At 49.4% G+C, this 20952-nt stretch overlaps 1 protein-coding gene and 1 long non-coding RNA gene across 8 annotated transcripts in view; one reads left to right on the forward strand and one right to left on the reverse strand.

Moving 5' to 3' along the window:
• LOC104849648 overlaps window positions 1-4410 on the reverse strand; it is a 12902-nt gene extending 8492 nt beyond the window's left edge. Inside the window, exons 1-3 of one of the 5 annotated variants that reach the window (XR_776814.1) lie at window positions 4333-4410; window positions 3686-3818; window positions 919-954 (exon numbers count right to left, since the gene is read on the reverse strand). This is a non-coding gene — a long non-coding RNA (uncharacterized LOC104849648). Of the gene's footprint in view, window positions 1-918; window positions 955-3138; window positions 3288-3681; window positions 3819-4332 lie in introns of those variants that run through there. The other 4 variants (XR_776815.1, XR_002024798.1, XR_776813.1 and 1 more) reach the window with 4 other exon arrangements.
• Window positions 4411-4471: 61 nt separating this feature from the next.
• On the forward strand, window positions 4472-17396 carry Tbata (thymus, brain and testes associated). 3 transcript variants are annotated; one of them, XM_010606143.3, is made up of 10 exons: window positions 4472-4761; window positions 6572-6628; window positions 7927-8159; window positions 9031-9186; window positions 10124-10203; window positions 11063-11230; window positions 13459-13540; window positions 14272-14416; window positions 15961-16007; window positions 17169-17396. In XM_010606143.3, the coding sequence occupies exons 2-10, from the start codon at window positions 6582-6584 to the stop codon at window positions 17249-17251; spliced, it is 1041 nt and encodes a 346-aa protein (XP_010604445.1). In that variant the 5' UTR covers window positions 4472-4761; window positions 6572-6581; the 3' UTR covers window positions 17252-17396. The 3 variants fall into 3 exon arrangements, with proteins under 3 accessions (XP_010604445.1, XP_010604431.1, XP_010604439.1); XM_010606129.1 differs by lacking the exon at window positions 4472-4761 and adding an exon at window positions 4886-5008; XM_010606137.1 differs by lacking the exon at window positions 4472-4761 and adding an exon at window positions 4886-4962.
• Window positions 17397-20952: the final 3556 nt, after the last annotated feature.

Raw genomic sequence — 20952 nt, forward strand, 5'->3', positions numbered from 1 at the left:
ATATATATATATATATACACGCACACACACACACGCACACACACACACACAAAACCAGCCAGAAAAATCAGTAAGGATGTACGTGAACTCAACAATATCAAACAACAGGATCTAATCAGCATTTACAGAAAACTTTACCCAACAATGGTAGAATACTCATTCTTTTAAAGGGTCCATAGAATGTTTATCAATATATACCATATCCTGAGCCATGAAACAAACCTCAACAAATTAAAAGAATTAAAATAATACAAAGTGTATTCTCCTATTAGAGAGGAATCAAACCAGAAATAACAGCAGAATAAAGGAGAAATCTTCAAATATTTGGAAACTAAATATTATACTTCCAAATAATCCATGAATTAAAGTATTTTTTAAATATTTTAACTAAACAAAAATGAAGATGTAGTATGTGATAGTTTGTGAAACACTGCTAATCAGCAGTAGGAGGACAATTTAGAAAACCAAGCGTACAAATGCATATATTGGAAAAGAGGAAAAAATCAGGTCAAGAATTTAAGTATTCATCTCAAGGACTCAGAAAACAAACAAAATAAATAGAAATCTCAAAGCAAGCACAAAAAGGAAATAGTGAAGATAAAAAACAGAAAACAACGAAACTGAAAATAAAAATTAATAAAACAAAGAGCTAATTCTTTGAAAAGATCAATAAAATTGACAAAAATCTCCATCCAGAACACTGACAAAGAAAAAAAAAAAAAAGAAATGGCAAATCAACAATGCTAAGAATGAAATCAGGAATATCTCCGCAGACTCTACAGAGATAAAATAATAATAATAATAAGGGAATATTACCAACAGTTTTACCCAAATAAATGTGACAGTTTAGGAGAAATAGATTACCTCCTGAAAAAATACCAACTATTTCAACTCACCAATATAGTAGGAGCCAGGTATGGTGACACAGACCTGTAATTCCAACACTCTGGGAGGCTAAGGGAGGACGATCATAAGGTAGAGCCCAGTTAGGCAATTTAGCAAGTTAGCAAGACCCTGTCCCAAAATTTAAAAAAAAAAATCTAAAGACAAGATCAGTGCAAAGGCCCTGGGTTCAATCTCCAGTACTAAATATTTTTTTGTTAGAACAATAGTAAACTACTAAGAAATTGAATTTATAATTTTAAAATTCCCAAACTATAAATCTCCAGGTCAGATAGTTTCTATGGCGAAGCCTAGCAAATATTTAAAAAAGAATTAGCACTAATTTTACACAATGTATTCCAGAAAATGGAAGAAGAAAAAACTTTCAAATTCATTTGTAAAGCTTGTATTATGTTGGTACCAAAAGCAGACCAAGACAGTAAATATCATAATCCTTAACAAAATATCAGCAAACATAATCCTGCAATATTTAAAGGTACACTATGACCAAGTGCAATTTATTCCAAGGGTACAAATCTGGCTCAATTTTTGAAGGTCAACATAATCTATGATATTAATAAGCTAAAGAAGAAAAAGCACATGATTATATCAGTTGATGCAGAAAAAGCACTTGATGAAATTCAATACCTTTCATGACAAAAATTATCAGAAAATAGAAATAGGAACTTCCTTAACTTGATACAGAACATTTACAAAAAAACCTACAACTGCAATATTTCGTGGTTAAGACTTACTGCTTGCTCCCCAAGATAGTGAACAAGGCAAGGATATCCACTCTTCATATTCTTATTTTTGGTTTTTTAAGACAGGGTGTCACTATGTAGTTGAGACTGACCTGGAACTCACTATGTAGCCCAGGCTGATTTCAAACTCACAGCGATCCTCCTGCCTCAGCCTCCTCAGTGCTGGGATTACAGGTGTGCATCACCATGACTAGCATGAACTGTGTTTGTTTGTTTGTTTGTTTTTTGGTACCGGGGATCAAACTAGGGCCCTTGCACTTGCAAGGCAGGCACCGGAACCACTGAGCTAAATCCCTGACCACTCTTCATATTCTTATTCAACATAGCATTAAAAACTCAGGGCAATATAACAAGGCAAGAAAGGGAACTAAAAGATATATAGATTGGAAAGAAAGAAAACTGTCCTCGTTGGTGGATTATATTATTACAAATGTAGAAAAATCTCAGTGAATCTATAACATGTCACCTAGAACTAACATATGAGTTTGGCAATATTACAGGATAGTGAATGTACAAAATTCAATTGTATTTCCATATACTAGCAATGCCCATCAAAATGAAAAATTGAATATCATTTATAAATTCTCAAAAAACTGAAACATTTCAAGGCCCTGAGTTCAAACCCTTGTACCTTGTAATTAAATAAAGGAATGAAAAGACATACCATGCTCATGGATTGAAAGACTCCAGGTAGTAAACATTTCAAGTCTCCTCAAATAATATACAAGATTAACCTGATTACTACTAAAACTCCAGCAAAATTTTTTGTAGATATTGGTAAATTACTCTAAAGTTTATATGGAAGGCCAAAGGAACTAGAAAAACCAAGACAATTTAAAACAGAAAGTTGGAAGTCTTATACCACTAGATATCAAGATGTAAAGCTACAGTAATTAAAGTAGTACTTATACAATGATAAATAGGAAGTCCAGACACAGACCCACACATACGGACACTTGAATTTTGATAAAGGTGGTGATATGGAGAAGCAGGACAAGGACAATATTTTAAATAATGGTAGTGGGTCAAATGGATATTTATATGGGAAAAAAATCTATTAATCTTGACCCTTTTATTATACAGTATACAGAAACCTATTCCTGATTTATCATAGATCTAAATTTGAAAGGTAAAAATAATATGGAGAATATCTTCATAAACAGGTAGGTAAAGGTCTCTTAAATAGGCCACAAAACCCGCTATCAAGAATATAATTAGTAAATTGGGCTATATTAAAATGAGGATATCTTTCCTGAGAGATTGCATTAGAGTCAGAAGAGCAAGCCACAGATGGAGAAATATAATTATATCACATTGCTAAGGATTTCTCTGATCATCAATTTCCTCATCTATAGGATTAAGTGAGATACTGCATTGAGGGGCTTAGCATAGCACTTGGCACACAGGAAGTGTGCCATAAGGTTTTACATTGCTCCTCTTGTAACTGAGGCATTGATCAAAACAGAGAATTGCCTCAAACCATTTCCAGGCAGATAGATCTCGCTCCTGTTTCTGAGCTCCAGGAAGAAGGAAATCTGATGGTGTCCCAGCTCTTCTACAAAAACCAGCATTGAAGACACTTCTTAAGGCATCTCCTTCCCCTTTCACATCACGGTCTGCATGCAGATGCTTCATTCAGCTCTAAATCCAACAGAAACGTTGAAAGGCAGCATGGGGAGGGGGAGCGTGGGTTTGTGTCTCAGCTGTCTCAGCACACATGGTGGGAAATCCCTAGTGCCAAAAGCCATGAGGAAGGGAAGAAAGCCTCTCATCTTTCAAACACAGTATTGTTGTTTTATAGTCACCAGCATGCTCAGAGGCATGCAAAAGGGGATTTCCAAATGGTTTCACCTAAGTCTTGCAGAAACAGGCCCAGGAAAAAATAAGACGACAGACAGGGGTCATTCTGGCCCATGTGGCTGAGGAAGCATTTGGAGGAAGGCCAAGTTCAGATGGCCCCTCCATGGGCTACCATATTGGTTTGAATATGCTGGAAGGGGCAGGACTTTAGAAAAGCTTATTTGCCTATAACTACCTACTGTTCTGTGCTTGCTCCCCAGGAGTCAGCCAGTCTGGAAGCCACAGGATTCTGATACAAAGCCAGAGGTGCTGAGAACAAAGACTCTCAGATAGATCCACCCTGGTCGGTTTTGAGGGCCAGCATCCTCATTCCTAGGACAGCATCAAGCACCATTTGTGAGCCTTCCCCAAGTTTACAGACCCTGTATACCCGCCCCATAGCCATCCCAGCCCTATGGTCCAAGGATTATCCTTGTCCTTGTTTGGCAGGCACCCACACCAAGCTTCAGAGAAATAAAGTGAATTACTCAAGGCAGTTCTGAACTAAGGACCCACCCAACTACGCAATCCTATCTCTGTCAAGTTACCGGTAACAATGATTATTATTATCTGTTTGAGCACCACTTGTAGGCCAGACTTACACCTAGGTGCTTCACTCCCATTGACTCACTTGTTCTTCAGAACAAACCCAGAAGATTAAGGGCCCCAAGTTATAGGGTCCTGTAACGTGGTAATTAGCAAGAGACAGCTGTTGGTGTCAGGCACTATTCTAAACCCTTGAATGTGTATTAACTTGCTTTAATATTTCTGATAGAAAATAACTGGGAGTATAATCTCTATTTCAGAGCATAGGAGCCGAGATTCAAGGATAAGCTGGCTGATGTACATGGTAGGAAGTAGAAGAATGTGGAGTCGAGCCCGGAGTTCCACATCTCTGGCAGTACAGCAGTGACGTCTTCCAAAGCGACACAGCCACGAGGTGTCAGAACCTGCTTGGAATCTCTGCCTTACTGAAAACCCAGAATCTTCCCACCCAGCTGTCCCACCAACTGAGGCTGGAGAGATACTCTGGACACGGTGGTTGGTCTTCTCCAAGAGACAACCCCTGAGGAATGATCTCCAGGGCAACACTTCCATGCCCTGTCAGGCGAGGTGCAGCTGATAAAGCTGGGACCTGGCACAAACAGCATCCTTAGCCTCTCCGCCTGCTCACAGCTGGCCAAACCAGTCAGTCAGCCTTCTCTCCCCGGGTCCCCACTGGAAGTGCTGGATGGGGAGTGGAGGAGGAGCTTGGAAGGACGAGAGAAAGTCCTCGGTGAGCCGGCTGCCCCTCCAGGAGTGGGAAAGAGGAGCTGGGCATATGTGTGGGGGTGAGGGGTGCTGGGAGTGGTTCTGGAGTTGTGGGGAAGGGGTAACCTAGCAACCAATGCGCTCGCTGCAGTCACAAAGCCGCAGACTCATCCGCAGCGCTGAGGAGATTGCCCCTTGGTGTGCCCTCTCTCGCCTTCCTGCTCAGGTAGTAGGGGCTTCCTGCTCACATGCTGTAGGGGGCATCTTCCTCGGTGAGTCCAGGACCTTTCCAGAGAAGAAATAGCCCCTGGAATCAGACCAAGAACGCTGAGAAGGGCCCTGCAGGCCAGGGGCGGGGGCGAGGGGCTGTGGATCAGTGGCAGCCTTCAGATTTCTTGGATTTGAATGTCTGGGGGCCCAGGGACACAGCGCATGGCGGAGGTGGCCCCAGTGGTCCAACCTGTCTCACTCTGGAGAACGCAGTCCTGACCTGCCAGGTCGCTGCTGAGCTCGCTCCAGCACGCGGATCCTGACTCCCGAGTGCTTATCGCAGCAGTTTGATGGGTCGTATGTCTAATGTTCAAAAAACGGAAACAAAACCTAGGATGCATGCATTTGTGCACACCACACGTAGAGTGGTATTGCTCCAGGGTACTCTGGTCTCAGTATTACCTGCACACCCAAGCACACACACGTATGTGAATTGAATCCTGATAGAAAAATGAATTTCTTAATGTCATCATGGTCAAAAGTATTTGAAAGTCTATTCTAAAAGTTGCTTTTCCTATAGATGGGTGGATTCAGGGCTTCCAAATGCTCTGTGTGCTCTAAAGCTCAGCCTGTCACTGAGGGTGCCAAAGTTTAAAAGGAAGCTCTGCCCATTGTTAGGGAAAAAGATCAGGGACCTCTGAGCCAGAGGCCTGGGCTCTGGTTCCTGGCTCTGTGGCCTCTGCTAGTCTTTCCTCTTCCTTGACCTCAGACAAAGCCAATCCCTCACACGCTAACCTTATAGAGACTCTGGGGGGTCACTGGGGGTCCCTGAAGGTTAATTCTCAGAATGCATTGATTTCCTTTCCCAAACCATCCCTAGCAATGTACGCATGTACTGGATATAGATTTTATATATAGTTAGCAAACCCATAGATTCAGATTAATCATAATTCTTGGCTTCAACATCTGCCTTCTTTCATCTGTTTCATTTAATTAGTTTATTTAATAGTATAATGAACACCAGTAAGTGCACCGCCCACACCAAGCACTAACGTATCACCACTGATGGTTCTCCTGTATGCTCCTTGCTCTCCTCTTCCCCACCTTTCTTCCATCCAGAAATAGCTGCAATTTTTGCTGTTATTGTTCAATCACATGTTTGCTATCATTTTGCTTGCCTTTGAACTTTCCTTTTTTAAAAAAAGATTTCCTGCCCTGTGCTCTGAAACATGCTTTCCTTGACTTAGCTGTATATTTGTAAGATTCGCCCATGCTGTTGCAAGTAGCTGGCGCTCATTTATTTTCATAGCCATAAAATGCTCAATTGCCTCAATGTAACAGGGCTTGCTTATTGATTGTTCTGCCATTGGACATTTGGGTTGTTACAGGGTTTTGCTATTTTGGGTGATGGTAACAGGAATATTCTTATCAATGGCCCCTGTTGTACACCTTCTCTATGTCTGAAACAGAAATGTTGGGTGATACAGCAAGCAAGTGTTCAATGTTACAAGCTTTTGTTCCTTTGGCCCCCAAAGAATCTGCCCCAGTTTATACTCCCACCTTTGGTCCATGAGAGTCCCTGTTACTCATCCTGAGCACTAAGACACAGGTCTTTATTCTACTAGAAACATTACAATGGCGGCGGAGGTGAGGACTCAGTTGGTTGAACATCCACTGACAAGGTAAGGCCTTAAACGTCCACCTGCTGACCAAAGGTGTTGGGAGCAGGACAGGGCAGAAGACAGAGGCAGCCTGGGGGAGTTCAGTAGCCTGGAGGTCCAGAAGAGGCAGCCCTTTCTCACCCTGCCCTGCCACCAGCTGGGCCCCCAGTGGGTCCTCAGCTAAGTTAGCACAGGCTGCACCCAGGGCCCTCCCTGGGTAGGAGAAGGCACAGTCAGGCAGGAACACAGAGCACAGGCATTCCAGGGATGGGGGTGGGGGTGGGGGTGGGGGTTAGGAGACCACGTCCTCTGTTACTTAAGGGTAGAGGTGGTAGCTAACTGTGGCTTTCAAAGTTAGCTTACAGTTTTTCTTTAAGTCCCAGATTCCCTAGAGAAGAATGGAGACTAGAACAGAAAACCCAGGGGCCGGGTCAGCGATATCTTCACAGGGCCCAAGGGCAGCACTTCTGGCTTAGCATATCCAGAGCCCACCTATTCTCCTCCAGAGGGACCCCTTTCAGCCAGGAACAGCAGGAGAAGGGAGTGCAGACAGCCACCAGGCAGGTGCCTGCACCAGGCCCGGGCAGAAGGGGCCTGACCTTTGGATCCTTGCTGGGCTGACCTCCACACTCCCTCTGGGAGCAGAAGCTCAGCCTCCTCAGGATGGGGCAGGGAGCAGGGAACTGAACTGCTGGACTCCAGAGAAGCCCAGCTAGCGTGTGATGCTCCCTGCAGAGCATCACAGCCCTGACAGCTTCCTGTCAGTTCTGCGTCTCCTGGGAGGGACCCTATGGGGAAAGGATGGCCCACCTGGCCTTGCACTAGCTCTGGCTCTGGCCCAGGACCACCCTGAGGGGGAAGGTGACAGCTGGCTCATTGGGGTTGCCAACAGCGGGGCTTGGAGACAGGACTTGCTGGGGCCAGCCCCTGTCCCTAGGAGGTGCATATAAGGGGCCTTTGCTCCACCTCAGGAGTGTGGAGGAATAGGTAGGTCTGAGGTTCTCTTTCTAGTTTCAGATTTGTTCTCTGGGAGATAACTGGGGTTCTGGGAGATCCCATCTGAGCTCTCACAGATGGACTAAGAAGAACCTAAGAAGGCATCTTAGGAAGACACAGGCCCCCTGGGACTGGATGGTGCCACTGGGAAAAGGACTCAGGGGGGAGCTGAGTTTTGGGTGCTGTAGTGGGGGATGGGTGATATCCAGGAAGATTTCTGTCTCTGAGGATGGGCTCTATGGTAAGCACGCAGCTCAGAGTTGGGATGGACACTGCTGCCAGACCAAAGCTCTAGTCACTTCCCCTTCAATCTTCTCCTTCAGTCCTAAGGCTGAGCTGAAACCTGAAAAGTCCGGGCACAGGCCAGAGAGCCACGGGGATGGTGGGCCACAGAAAGAACCGGTGATCCCAGGCATTGTGGATTTGGAGCTGATCCAAGAGGTGCTGAAGACCCCCAAACCCAAAACCGCCAGCACCTACCGCTTTGGCCGTCTCAGCCACCACTCCTTCTTCTCCAGGCACCACCCCCACCCCCAGCGTGTGACCCACATCCAAGGTAGGACCAGGTCCGCCACACCCTGGCTGGGGTGGAGCGGGTGTGGAAGGGTGATCCCTAATCAACCTTGAGAACAGGGAAGGAAGTGCTCCCTCCAGCCTAGGTCCAGGCTGAGGCCCAGAGAGTTTGAGGTCTAACCAGGGTCCCACGTTTGCCTAGTGGCCAAGCCAGGACTGATGTGGGGGCAGGAGTGAAGCTAATAATGCCCGGGGAGACAGATCAGCAAATACCAAGGCCCTGAGCGAAAGCACTTCAGCTCTGCGGGAGGATCGGCAAGGAAGTTCAAGGTGTGGCTGGACCAGACTAGGATGGGAGAGGAAGGAGACACTGTCAGGGAGGCAACGGGGCCAGATCAGCTGGGACTTGCCGGCCACTAGTGTCACCAGTGAGCTGCCTCACAGTGCCAGGTGGGCCATCGGAAGCTTGAGAACTCAGAAGTAAGATCTTTTAGCAAGGTCACCCTAGCCTGTCTTGATGGCTTGGACCATCAAGCAGGAAAAAGTGCATTGGCCTTTCCTAGGGGCAGTCAGGAGGCAGAGCCAACAGGGTTTGATGACTGAAAGTGAGTATGAGAAACAAGATTCAAGGCTCCCTCTGGGATTCTCCACCCGAGCAACTGGAAAAACCTCAGGGACCCCAAGACAGAGGTTAAGAAGACTGGAAAAAACCTTCTTGGTCCATTTCTCAGTGCCCCATGGAGGAGATGACAGTGGTCTCACCTCACAGGGCCTCTCAGCTCTGATGACTGCTGTGCTGGTGGTTACCTGAATAGTGGAGACGGGGATCTCTACCTGTCCCCAGCCTCTTCCGGCCTCCTGGAGCTCCTAAGGTCCAGAGAGGGCCCCTGCCCACAGCCTCTAACCCTTTGCAGATCTCACTGGGAAGCCCGTCTGTGTCGTGAGGGACGAGTTCTCTCTGACCCCCTTGACTCAGTCCACACTCTTACCCCGCTGTCTGATGGGGATGCCCACCATCTCCGTCCCCATTGGGGACCCACATTCTAATCGGAACCCCCGGCTCTCTTCTCGTGAGTACTTGGGCCACAACCTTCTTCCTGGGTGCTCATGCCTGTCCCCAAGGGCTGCCCCACCTGGGTGGGTGCCTGAGAAAGAAGGGGTACATTGCTTTTATGTTGGTGGGGCTGTAGGATGACCCCACTTTCTCCCTCATCTCCTCGGGCAGCCTCTTCTCTGCATTACTCCCTACACTGTCCCCAGGTCCTGGCCTCAGAAACGAGCCCCTGCTTAGATTTGAGATGCTTGAGGAGGAATCAAATAACAAAGGTCAAGTTGATTTTGACAACAGTCACGTGGTTTACAGCTACAGATAAGAATCGCAATATTTAGTGACTTGCACGTTCAGGCACAGAGCAATCAGACCATCAAGCACAGTGTTGGCATAGCCTTCTGGAGGTCTCTGCCCTGCCATGCTCTGCCCACTCTGCTACTAGGGTTCGGGAAAGTCTGCCTTGGTAGGGCAGAGCAGGGAGCTCCTGGGAAAGGGGCCAGGCCTACAGCACAGGGCAGGGAAAATTGGTGGCTGGCTGTAGAGTCTACACCACCTCTCCAGAAGCAGTTCAGTGTGTCAATAAGGGTTTGGTGTATCGCCCGTGTCTCAGTCCTGGCTCCAGGTACCTAAAGGAGGTGAAGCTAGATCAGATGATACGTATCCAAACACAAGCATCACCAAAATGCTCACCAACAGGTCCCAGCAACACCCCAGGCAGGACATCAGCACCACCCCCTTTAGAAGAGAAACAACCACGCCCTATCCATGGTGTCATTCATAATCTTCCTTCCTCCGGAGCACTGCCTCCCCCTTTCCCTTAAGACTGGGGAAGGAAAGATGGAGGAATGGTGGTGGTTGGGGTGGTCTTCCACCTGGTACTGCACCTTCCCTGCCCTCCCAGCCCTGGTACTACAGGAAGGGGGAGCAGAGCCCAGGATCTTGTTCCCCCCTCGCAGAGGCCTGGAAGAGGGAGTTGAAGGAGCTGGCTTCCCGAGTGGCTGTCTTTACCAAGGAGAAAGAGCTAAAGAACAAAGAGGTGGGTGCAGAGCCAGGAAGGAGCCCGGACATGGAGGAAAGGGGCTCAGACCTCATAAAGAAGTTCCTCAAAGCTCTGCTCCTGGCACTGGGAGGAGGGTGTCAGTGAGAGTTCAAGGAGGGTGAGAACAGGAAACCCAAGAGGGCTTCCTAGGGAAGGTGGCCTTGGGACAGTGGATGCATAATGAGACACTTAATGGGGTGGGCGTGGCCTAGTAGTTGCTGCTTGGTAATAAAATGGCAGAGACAATCAAGAGGCAGATGGAAGGTGGTCTTAGGACAGTCCTGGCCCTTGTCTGCTTCTACCCCTCGTTTCGGGCAACCAGAGTGGAAAAGCAGAAACCTGAGACCTGGCCTCTGTCGCTGCTCTCAGCTAACTTACTACGTCACTCAGGGTAGCAGCTAAGCTACCGGGGTCTCTGTTTTCTATCTTTAAAATGGGGAGAAGGAGGCTATAAGGCTAAACTGCAATTTCAAAGGCAGGGGACCCCAGAGGTCAGGGCAAAGGAAGGAGGCAGCCAAGCGGGGCAAGAAGGTAGGGCCTTGGTCAGGGGGCTGTTTTCAAATCTCTAATGGGCTGGAGGAGGGGAGCAGGAAGGATTTGCCTGTGTGGAAGAACAAGAACCCCCAAGGCACCCATTGTTCAACCAGAAATGTTGAGCTCTTGCTAGTGGAAGCCCTTCTGGTGGAAGGTCTCTAACCCAGAGGGTAGTGGTGGCCTGGGTGACAGTCTGTGTCCCAGGCATCACTGTGATACTGCTCTGGGGAGGCAGATAACTTGGCCTTCCTGCCATTTCCCCTCTGCCTCCTCCTTCCCGCTCACTGGATCCTGGAGTCTCAGGTCACTTTTGTCCCAGCAGAAGGAAGAGCCCCCAAGGGAGCAAGGAGCAAAGTACTCTGCTGAGACCGGAAGGCTCATTCCTGCCTCCACCCGAGCTCTCAGTCGCCGCAGCTTCCACCAACGGAGCCACCCTTCCAGCAGAAACAGAGGAGCCCAGGCCTCCCTCCTGCAGGACCAGGAGCTTCTGGTGAGCTCGGCTTTGGGTGCAGAGCTGTAGCAGTCCCTGCTCCCAGTCTTCCAACTAACACCCTTCCAGGCTGCTTTAGGGCATGGCTTTTCCTGGGGACACTGGTCCTCCAACAGTGAGGTCTGTAAGTTGGGAAACCCCTGCTCTGATCCCTGCCTCTAAGGAGCCTGTGCCATCCTGCCCCTTTCCGTGTGAGTCCTTTCCCCTTAACAACCTTAGTCCATGGGAGCTGAGCATGGTCATCAAAGGTCCAGCCCAGCTGCGGCATCTGATGAGTCACAGAGGGAGCTGCAAGGTGGATTGAGAGGCAAGGAGGTGAAGATGCCACTCAGAGTGCTCTGCAGCCACACCCCAGGAGCAGCCTGCAGGGCTGGTCCCAGTCTGGCCTCCCACACCGAGAGGGATTCGGTCTGTGCTCCAGCAGAGCCTAGAGCCCATCTGCTCTGTGTTCAAGTTTCCCCATCAAGGGCCAAGATGAGTCCACACCCCTTTCTAGTGGATCAAGGCATTGGGTCCCTGTTGAAATGCATGTGCATCTCCCCTGCAGGGAAGGGCAGACATGCAGCCTGCACCTTCAGAAATCCCTTCTTTCAAGCCAGCAGTTCCTTTGAAGCCCGGCCACTGTCTAGCCAAGTGTCTAGAGGAGCCAGGGCCCAGGATACCTGAACCACAACTGGGGAGGCTGAGGCCCTACCAGTGGCATTCGGTGACCCAGGTCCCCAGAGAAGGAGCAGCATAGCTGGGACTAGAGCCAGTATTCTCTTCACCTTAGGGCATCCTCAACGTGTCTGGAATTAGGTTCTCAGGCCCTGTGGGGAGGGGGCACAGGGAAGGTAAGTTGGATGCAGAGAATGGAGCAGGGCACTGCGGCAGATGAGGGAGTCCCCGCAGCAGGTAGGTCCTGGATGCTGGGAGTGAGCAGGCACCAGCCTGGGGAGAGGCTTAACCCCATTCTCACTCTGCCAAGGAGCAGCTGACCTGCTGAGTCTGACAGGCCCCTACGGGTCCCAGAAAGACGGACTGCTTAGGGAACCCCACTTTCCTAGGGCTCCAGGGACTCCAGCCTGCCATAGCCACAGCCACCATCTGAAACTTGGCCTAGCAAGCCCCCCTAGCCCATCCCAGACAGAGTTGGATCTTCTCCTGATGCTCTTTGACTGAAGAAAACAGGGGAAACCAGCCCCGAAGTAGCAAAGATAGCAAGGGCTGAACATCTATGTACAGAGATGGAGAGGTCCAGTGAGCCACTGCTCAGCAGGAAGGAGCCCCTCGGGCAGCTGACAAAACCGGCCTGCTCTGACCCATGGCTGCCCAGTGGGACTCCCTCTCCTCCTTGTTAATATCTCTGGACTCTGGGAGCTCTGGGGTGAGGAACCCTAGGGGGTACCCCAAATCCTACAGAAAGGACTCAGGCATGTGGGACTCGCTGAGTCTGAGGACAGCTCCGACTTGGCCTTCACAGTAAGGGACCCCAGGGCACAACTGGCTCAAAGAGGCTCCAGGGGTGCACCCCCGACACATCTGATGCTGGGCTTCATTCTGCCACGCAGACACTGTTGAGTGTCTTCCTCTGGCAAAGCCTTGGATTCTTTGCCTGACCAGAGGAGAAGTTAAGAATCTTCCTCCAGCTGGGTATAGTAGCCTATGTCTGAAGTAACAATAGTCTGGGAGGCTGAGGCAATCCTAAGTTTGAACCCAGCCTGGACAACTTCACAACTTAGAAGACCCTGTCTTAAATTAAAATAATAAAATAATAATAATAATAATAATAATAATAATAACGTGGAGGATGTAACTCAGTGCAAAGGCCTTAGCTTCAAATTCCTGTTACTCCCCCTAAATCTTCCTCCAGAGGCTGGTGGTGCAGCTCATTGGTAGAGCATGTGCCTAGCATGTGTGAAGCCCTGGATCCTTTCCCTCATGAAGAGAGAGAGACAGAGAGAGAGAGAGAGAGAGGGAGGGAGGAGAGAAAAGAAGGAAGAAAGGTGAGAGAGGGAAAAAGACAGGGAGAAGGGAAGAATATTCCCTCGGGCCTGTTGTACAGGGAGCCTGCTGCAGATTGAAGGGTCCTGTGAGAGTGGAGGCAGGGACCTTGGTTGAAACCACAGCATGTGGCTCCAGGAATTCAGGGGTGTGGCTCCTCAGTGCCCGCTGAACCCACATTTGCCTGCTCTGCCTGGTGGAATGTGTGTGGGGTCTCACTAACCAGCTCACTCTCCTGCCCGCAGATCCTAGAGCTCCTCTGCCAGATCCTACAGACAGATTCGCTGAGCGCCATCCAGTTCTGGCTCCTCTATGCGCCTCCTCAGGGTGAGCACAGAGCCGCAGGGCCCCTTTCTGCCTGCAGGCTGTCAGGACCCTGCCCTTGTTCTCTGGTTCTGCAGATGTTGCTTCGCCCCCAACCCTGGGGTTGCCCAGCTCCTACTTTTTGGAGCCCTAAAGAAATTCATTGTCCAGCTGGACAGTGTCCTGCTTCATCCTCCTCTTGTCTCCAGCAGGATTTCTGGACCCTTGTGTGGGGGGTCTCCCCCTTCAGGCTGAGCCCAAGCCTAGGCACTGGGGTGGAGGGAAAAGTTTAAGGATCAAACTTAGCAAACAAAGTCCCTCACATGCTGCTATGGGAAAGGCACACACAGGTGCAAATATAAGAACACACATGCATGCACAAGGACACGTGGCTGCCTGCCTCACAATCACAAGGTCCTGCGTTTGATCCCCAGTACCCCCACAAAAAAGAAAGAAAGACATTGGGTGGGACAGCAGGTGCCGGTTGTGTCTCCATGGCAGAGTGAGGGGTGATGAGAGGGAGGAGGAAGGGGAAGTTGACTCCCAGTGTGGTGGGCTGCATGGGGCCGAGAACAAGGTGCACCTTGTTTGTGAGGTGGGAGAGAAGTGAGGAAGCATCGGGCTCTCAGTGGACACAGAGAGATGCAAAGCAGAGTGTGGGAGTTCAGAGAGTGCTGCTTGTGGCCAGGCCTGAGTAAGATGGGGAGGCCCGGAAAGGGACGGGCCTGAGCCTGCTGTATGGGCTGTGCTTGCAGAGAAAGACCTTGCCCTAGGACTCCTGCAGACCGCAGTGGCTCAGCTCCTCCCCCAACCCCTAGAATCCATTCCGGCAGAAACACTCTTGGACCAGCTTCAAGAAGTCCAACAGCCACCTCAAGAGAGGCCACAGGCACCCTACAGGTGGGCTCCGCACCCCCATCCACCCCTCTGTTCCCAGAACTGCTTCCTCACAGTTAAGCATCCGGCCTCCTGGGTGAGATCTAAGGGGTCCAGAGAAGGGGGCCGGTGCTGGCCAGAGTTTGGGCTGACTGAGCCTACCCGGATCAAGAGGCCCAGCTCTCCCCAAGGGTCCCACTAGGTCCTGTTGTGCCCGTGGGTGTGAGGGTCGAGCATAACAAGAGAAGGCTGATGAGCCCCATCCAGCCCTCGGAAGCAATTGGTCTACAGGAAGACACAGGTAGGATGAATTCGACATTAAGGCTGCCTCAAGTATACTGCTATCGAGTGCCCTAGATGGATGGAGGAGAAAGGGATTAATTATGAAGAAAGGGAATTCATTACCAACTAGGAGTTGTGCATGGTGCTGAACATCTGTAATCCCAGCTCCTCAGGAGGCTGAGGCACAAAGATCACAAGTTCAAGGCCAGCAATTTAGTAAGATCTTGCCAGAAAATCAAGAGGGCCGGGGATGTAGCTCAGTAGTGGAGCACCTCTGGGTTTCCCATCCAGTACTGCAGGGGGAAATAAAGGGGGAAAGGCCTCACAAAGCAGGTGGGTACAGTCTGTCTTTTGGCGAAGGAAAGAGCAAGCTGGAGGCCCACCACGTCTAACACCCCAGGGTGTGTTGGCTATTTCTAGTCTAGCAACCACAGAGGCACTATTGCTTCCATTCTGTGGATGAGAAAACTGAGGCCTGGGGACAACTGGAGGACCTGCCCACAGTCACCTGGTGGGCCTGGCTGACTTCCAGCCTAGTAGCATTCAAACTCACCCAGGGGGCTTGTCCAAAATGCAGTAGCCCAGGGCTGGGTGTAGTTGTGTCAGAGCCCGGGGCTGAACTGGACCCCTGGAGACTCTTATTCCCCAGCACTAGGGTGAAACGGGGTCTGTATTCTTAACAGTCACCTGAGTATGCCTGGCAGAGTTCAGGGTGCACTGCTAGGACTTGAAGGAGCAGAGGAAGGATGGTAGAAGACCATCCCGGAAGTGGGAGGAGTGCAGGGGAAGGCACAGAAGTCAGGAGGGTGCGCAGCAGTGGGGAACTTGGGGTGGCTTGAGGTGGGCAGGCTTGGGGAGCAGAGGCAGGGGTGGGTGGGCTTAGGTTTGCTGAAGGCGTGGGTTCTTGCTCCGGCCTGGACTTGGTTTTCTCACCTTGAGAGGCCAGAGGAGGAAGGGCCCAGTGAGGAAGGTGACCTTGGGCAAGAGTCTCCTGTCTTCCCCACTCAAAAAGGAGCGTCCTCCTGACTGCCAGGGTGTGAACCAGGGCCTGAGAAGAGAGCTGCACGGTGGCTGTCCTTCCAGTCCTTCCAGCTCCAGGAACAAAAGGCCCTGCCCTACCTCCCCACCCCCACCGCCATGGCCACAGAGGCACAGAATCACAGCTGGGGGAGGTGGGAGCCACCTGGGTCTGGCTGTGCAGGTCAGGGGACTCACCTCCCCCAGTGTGGGCAGCTGACCACACCTGCACCCCTCCCACCTACCCACCCCTTTGTATTTGTTTGTAGTCAATCCCTGAAGAAGTCTCCACCTCTGCCCCAAAGTGAAAAACCAGGTGAGATTTCATTCGGAGTCAAGTGGGGGGGAGGGTGAGTTGCACCCTGGATTCCCTGAGGGATGCAGGCAACTTGGAGGTGGGTCCCTACCTAAGAAAGCTGCTCAATTCAACTATTCACTCACTCATTGACATTTATTGAGAACCTACTACGTGCTGGGAAAGAATTCAGACCAGTTCCTATTCCATAAGGCTCATATCTTAGGAGGAGGGGCACAGAGGACAAATAAAAGTACTGGGGCGGGGTAGCTCAATGGTTCCAGCGCCTGTCTCGCAAGCCCAAGGGCCAGAGTTTGGACCCTGGTACCAAAAACAAACAAACCAACAAACAAACAAAAAAGGACACTGGGTGGGGATGCAGGAGGGACAGTAAAGCAAGCAGATGTGGTGGGGGTGAGGACCTGGGGCAGGAGGTTCCTTGAGCTGAACCTCGGGAAGGACCCAGCCTGCCACAGGTGAGGGAGAGCCTCAAGCAGAGTTCCACCTGCACTGTGTGTCGTGGAAGAAGCGGGCCAGGTGGCCAGGCCCTATGGGTAGAGGATGCGGCAGGTGGGCAAGGTCAGCCTGCACGAAGTCAGGTATGTGGGCTTGGGGCCCTCGGGGTTATAAGCAGGGCATGGCGAGGGTGCCCCTAGCTGCTGTGGGAGGTATGGCAGGGTTTGGGAGTGAGGGAGAGCGGGGACAGGGCTCCCCTGCAGTCACCCTGGTGCCTTTGAGGGAGGGAGCAGACTGGAGAGAGAGGAGGACTTCATCCTCCTCCCTCAGGCTGCAAAGCAGGCGCGTCCAACCTGCACCTGTGGGTTGCTTGGGCGGCATTGAGTGAAGTGAAGTCGTCTCGGGCCACATATAAAATACATAATAGAGTTCATATATACAGTAACAAAACCCTAATTTAAAAAATAATTTTATATCGCTTCTCGGCCTTTTGGCTAAGATCAAGTGTAAAAAATAATTTTATAACACAAGTGCTCAGTCCTGAGGGCCCAGCAGTGTCTGGCACAGAATGGGTGCTTGAGTTTTGTTCCCCGGATGTTGAAAGGAAAGGAGTGTGGGGCTCAGAGAAGGGAATCCATGTGTCCCGCATCCCCAGCTAAGCTTGACGTGGCCTGCCTCCCCATCTGCTCCCACATAACCTGCTGGGGCCTTTCTCCTGCTCCCCAGTGTACATCGGAAAAGCTCAAGTCCTCAAGGTGCACTCTGGCAAAGAGGAAGAGGAGAAAGCATCCAAGCCAAAGCAAAGTTAGGTGACTTCGCCTGCTTCGCTCTTGGGTGGCCCCTGAGTTCCAGGAGTGCCTGGCCTGCCACCTCTACTGAGCCCCTGATCACTTACCACAGAGCCTGCTAAATAAAGTTGTCCTCTTTCAGAGGGGACAGTCCCACTCCCCTAGCCAAAGGAGCTGTGTGCTTGGGGCTGTTTCTCCCAGAAGAGGCAGGGCTCCCTGAACTTCCTGCTCCCCTAGAGAAAGCCCAGATGCTGCCGACCTGGGTCTTTTACACTCTGATAAACTGAGGTATGGCTGAGAAAGGGGCTTTGTGCATCCAGAGCCAGGGCTCTGGGTAGGTTAGAGCAGAGGTCAGGGCGCACACATTCTCCTTGGGATGACCATTCTGGGTTTTTTGTTGTTGTTGTTGTTGTTTTGGGTTTATTTTTGTTTTGTTTTTTTGGTACTGGGGATCAAGCTTGGGACCTTGCGCTTGCCAGGCAGGCAGCAGCACCACTGAGCTAAATCCCCAGTCCAAAATGATCATTCTTACCAAGAGGCATTCCTGTGTGTTCCAGGCACTGAGGCAGACAGGTAGTAGCTGGCGACGGGCACCTACATAATTCATGCAGTACTCCATTTGATTCCCCCCATAAGGCCCCATGAGGCAGGCTGTTAATATCATTGCCCCATTTGTTAGGCGAATAAACTGAGCCACAGATGAAACAATTTGTCCAAAGTCACAGTCAGCAAGTGTCAGAGCAAAGATTTAAACCATAGATGCTTGGCTCTAAAACCCCTGCTCACACAGCAGCCCTTCCCCAAAGCTGTGGTTACATTTCTGGAAAGGGTTAGCTACATTGAGTAGAAAAGGGGAACTTAAAAAATGACCTCAGTGGCCCCTGAAGTGTCTCTGTCCTCTAAGATTCAGATGGTCTTGGCCCTCTGGGAAATCCAGTGTCTGCCTGGAGACTTCTGCAAATTCCATAGAGAGCTGGGGAGGGGAAGTGAGGCTTCACGAAGCCGCGGTCGTCAGCAACCCGACAGACTTGTGGGGCTGAGTGGCTCCAGTCAATGCTCGTGTCTGTTCAGATGACTTCTGTCCCCTTGGCACTGCCCAAATCCCCGTTCACACTGAACTCGGCGCGGCAGGCTTCAGTCTCGACACAGATTCTCTGCGGATTCAACGCACAGCTTCACAACATTAAAGCAGCCCGTTTTCAGAGTCCTTGGCCTTTTTCCCACGTGTGACACCTGGGCCCCTCTCAGCCTTTCCCCTGCCACCAGTCGTCTCCCAGAAAAGCCCACTTTGGTTTTCCAATTTTTAAAACATGGTGAAATATACATAACAAACTCACCACCTTAACCACGTGTAAGTGGACAGCTCAGTGGCAGAACTTACTTCGCACAACGGAAACTTTGCACCCCATTTCCTTTCCAATCCCTAGCAATCTGCCTTTCTGTTCCTATGTATTTAGCTCCTCTGGATACTTCTCGTAAGTGGAATCATACAGTAATTGTTTTTTTGTGACTTGACTGTTTCACACAACTTAATGTTCCCAAGATTTACCCTTGTGTCAGAACTTCCTTTTTAAGGCTAAATACTATCTCACCATATACCACATTTCTTTTAACCATTTATTTATTGATGATATTGGGTTGTTTCCACTTTTGCCCACTGCAAATAATGTTGCTAGGAGTACAGCTATACAGAAGTACAGTGATTGGCTTTTATGTCACATCGTCAAAGAATCTAGAAAAATCTAAAGTCATGTAGCTAGAAAGTGAAGTTTCTATAATTTAGAATCCAGAGTCATCAGAATCCAGTCTTGCCCTCAGTCACTGTCACAAGCTCTGGCTCCTAAATTTGAGCCATGCCCATAACTAAGTCATGAACTTTGTTACAACTGTTTACCACCTGAACTATTCCCCAATTTCTTTAACTCTCTTTTCACTTAAATAAATATAGTTTCATCTAGGCAATAATATGCATGCATCATGGTCTTGATGCTGTTTCCCATACACATAAAATTAAATATAGATGAACAGATGTAAAATGTTCTCTTATGCCATCTAGGTTTATCTATCACACAGAGTATCTTGACCATACCTAATGACTGGAATCTGAAGAGGTGAGACCCATACCTGGGACTCCTGGTTTAAGGACACACAGGGGAGTGTCTCCCTGTCTCCCAGCTCCTGGCTGTGTTCCCTGCCCAGTTTGCTGGCTCAATAATCAGGTTCTCCCTTAGGTAAACTGGAACAAGTAGGCTGGAAACCCATCTTAAGCAACGGCAGGGGAAGGGTGTCCAGGGCCCATGGGAAGCCCTCACTGTGCCACCCACAGGTAAATCCAACTGTAGCTTGGATAACTCAGCAACAGGAATCTTGGACGACCTCTTTTCTGCCTGTGCAAACCTTAGCTCCGCCCAGGGTGCCACAAAGATCAAGTCTTCCCCTCTTCCTCTACCCATCCAATTTTTGTCCTTGATTTATCAGCCTTGATCAGACTACACTCATTTTCATTTATTTTTCTTATCTGATTGCATTGGCAAATACTTTCAGAGAATAATGTGAAATAATAATGATGGGGACAGACATTTTAATGGAAACTTTTCATTTTTCACCACCGATTTTGTCTACATACCAAATACATATACACTGAAATAGTCACATATTCATAAAGTTGTGTCAAGAAGCATCGTTCAGTTCTTTTAAAGTATATGATCCACTCTGGAAGTTTAGGAAGTGGATAGTGTAGTTGTAATAATTTGACAGAAAAGAGCTGAAAAAAGTAACTTGCTCAAACTCACACAAGTAAAAAGAGGCAGATTCAGGATTCAGATCTTAGCAGGGAATGGGCAGAGCTCATTTCCTTCAGCCTTGTACACTCCGTAACAGCTTCTCTTGGTGGTACTGTTATTAGCAATTTTATAGACAGTACTTCCGAAGAGGGTTTGATTTGTCCAAGGCAAAACCAGCTGATGAGAGTATCGTCCTCACGGGTGGCCAGAATGGTCTTGCGGTTCCACCTCCACGGCACGTTGGGTTCATTTCTTCTGCACGTGGTATGACTCTCTCCGATCTGTCGTCCATTTCATTCCACTGCCTTGGCGTCCCGTCACGTCAGCTCTACTTTTTCTTTTGGTGCCGCGGATGGCACCAGGGCCTCGTGCATGCTACGTGAGTGCTACAACCCCACACTTCAGCTATCCTTCCGCCATGAAGCTCACTCTGCTGCACTTGCGTACTCTGTGGCGATACGCTTCATCCTTGGGTGCTTTTTTCTTGGTCCCCACAATCTCCTTTTCACCTCATCCCATTGCCTCGTCTCAACTTTGATCTCGTTTCAGAGTTCAAGTTCTCTTTAATTTGTGAACACAGAACACTTCTTATCTCTCATCTCTATTTCCTGGAAGCATTTCCTTCCGGAATGTATTCTTATTTTTCCTTTGTGCAATGCCCTTCCCCTCTCCCCTTCCTCTTGGCTTATACACCTCCGTCTTGTGCTGCTGTCACATAATACCTGAGACTGAGTGATTTATAAAGAACAGAAATTTACTTCCTAGAATTACGGAGCCTGGGAAGTCCAAGGTTGAGGGACCCACATCCAGTGCGGGTCTTCTCGCTGTCATCCCATAGCAGAACACGGAAGGGTGAAAGATTTCACAAGTACATGGGGGACTCACCTTGGTATCAAGAACCCACTCCAGTGATGCTGACAGAGCCCTCGTGACCTGTGC

This window comes from Fukomys damarensis, unplaced genomic scaffold (genome assembly GCF_012274545.1).
Source record: "Fukomys damarensis isolate Sample0158 unplaced genomic scaffold, DMR_v1.0_HiC HiC_scaffold_20, whole genome shotgun sequence".
NCBI classification, from domain to species: Eukaryota; Metazoa; Chordata; class Mammalia; order Rodentia; family Bathyergidae; genus Fukomys; species Fukomys damarensis.

Coding starts and splice junctions, on each gene's coding strand:
- Tbata (XM_010606143.3), top strand. CDS start 6,582: ATGGCGGCGGAGGTGAGGACTCAGTTGGTTGAACATCCACTGACAAG. Junction 11,231..13,458: donor TGCAGGACCAGGAGCTTCTG/GTGAGCTCGGCT, acceptor TCCTGCCCGCAG/ATCCTAGAGCTCCTCTGCCA. Junction 13,541..14,271: donor CCTCTATGCGCCTCCTCAGG/GTGAGCACAGAG, acceptor CTGTGCTTGCAG/AGAAAGACCTTGCCCTAGGA.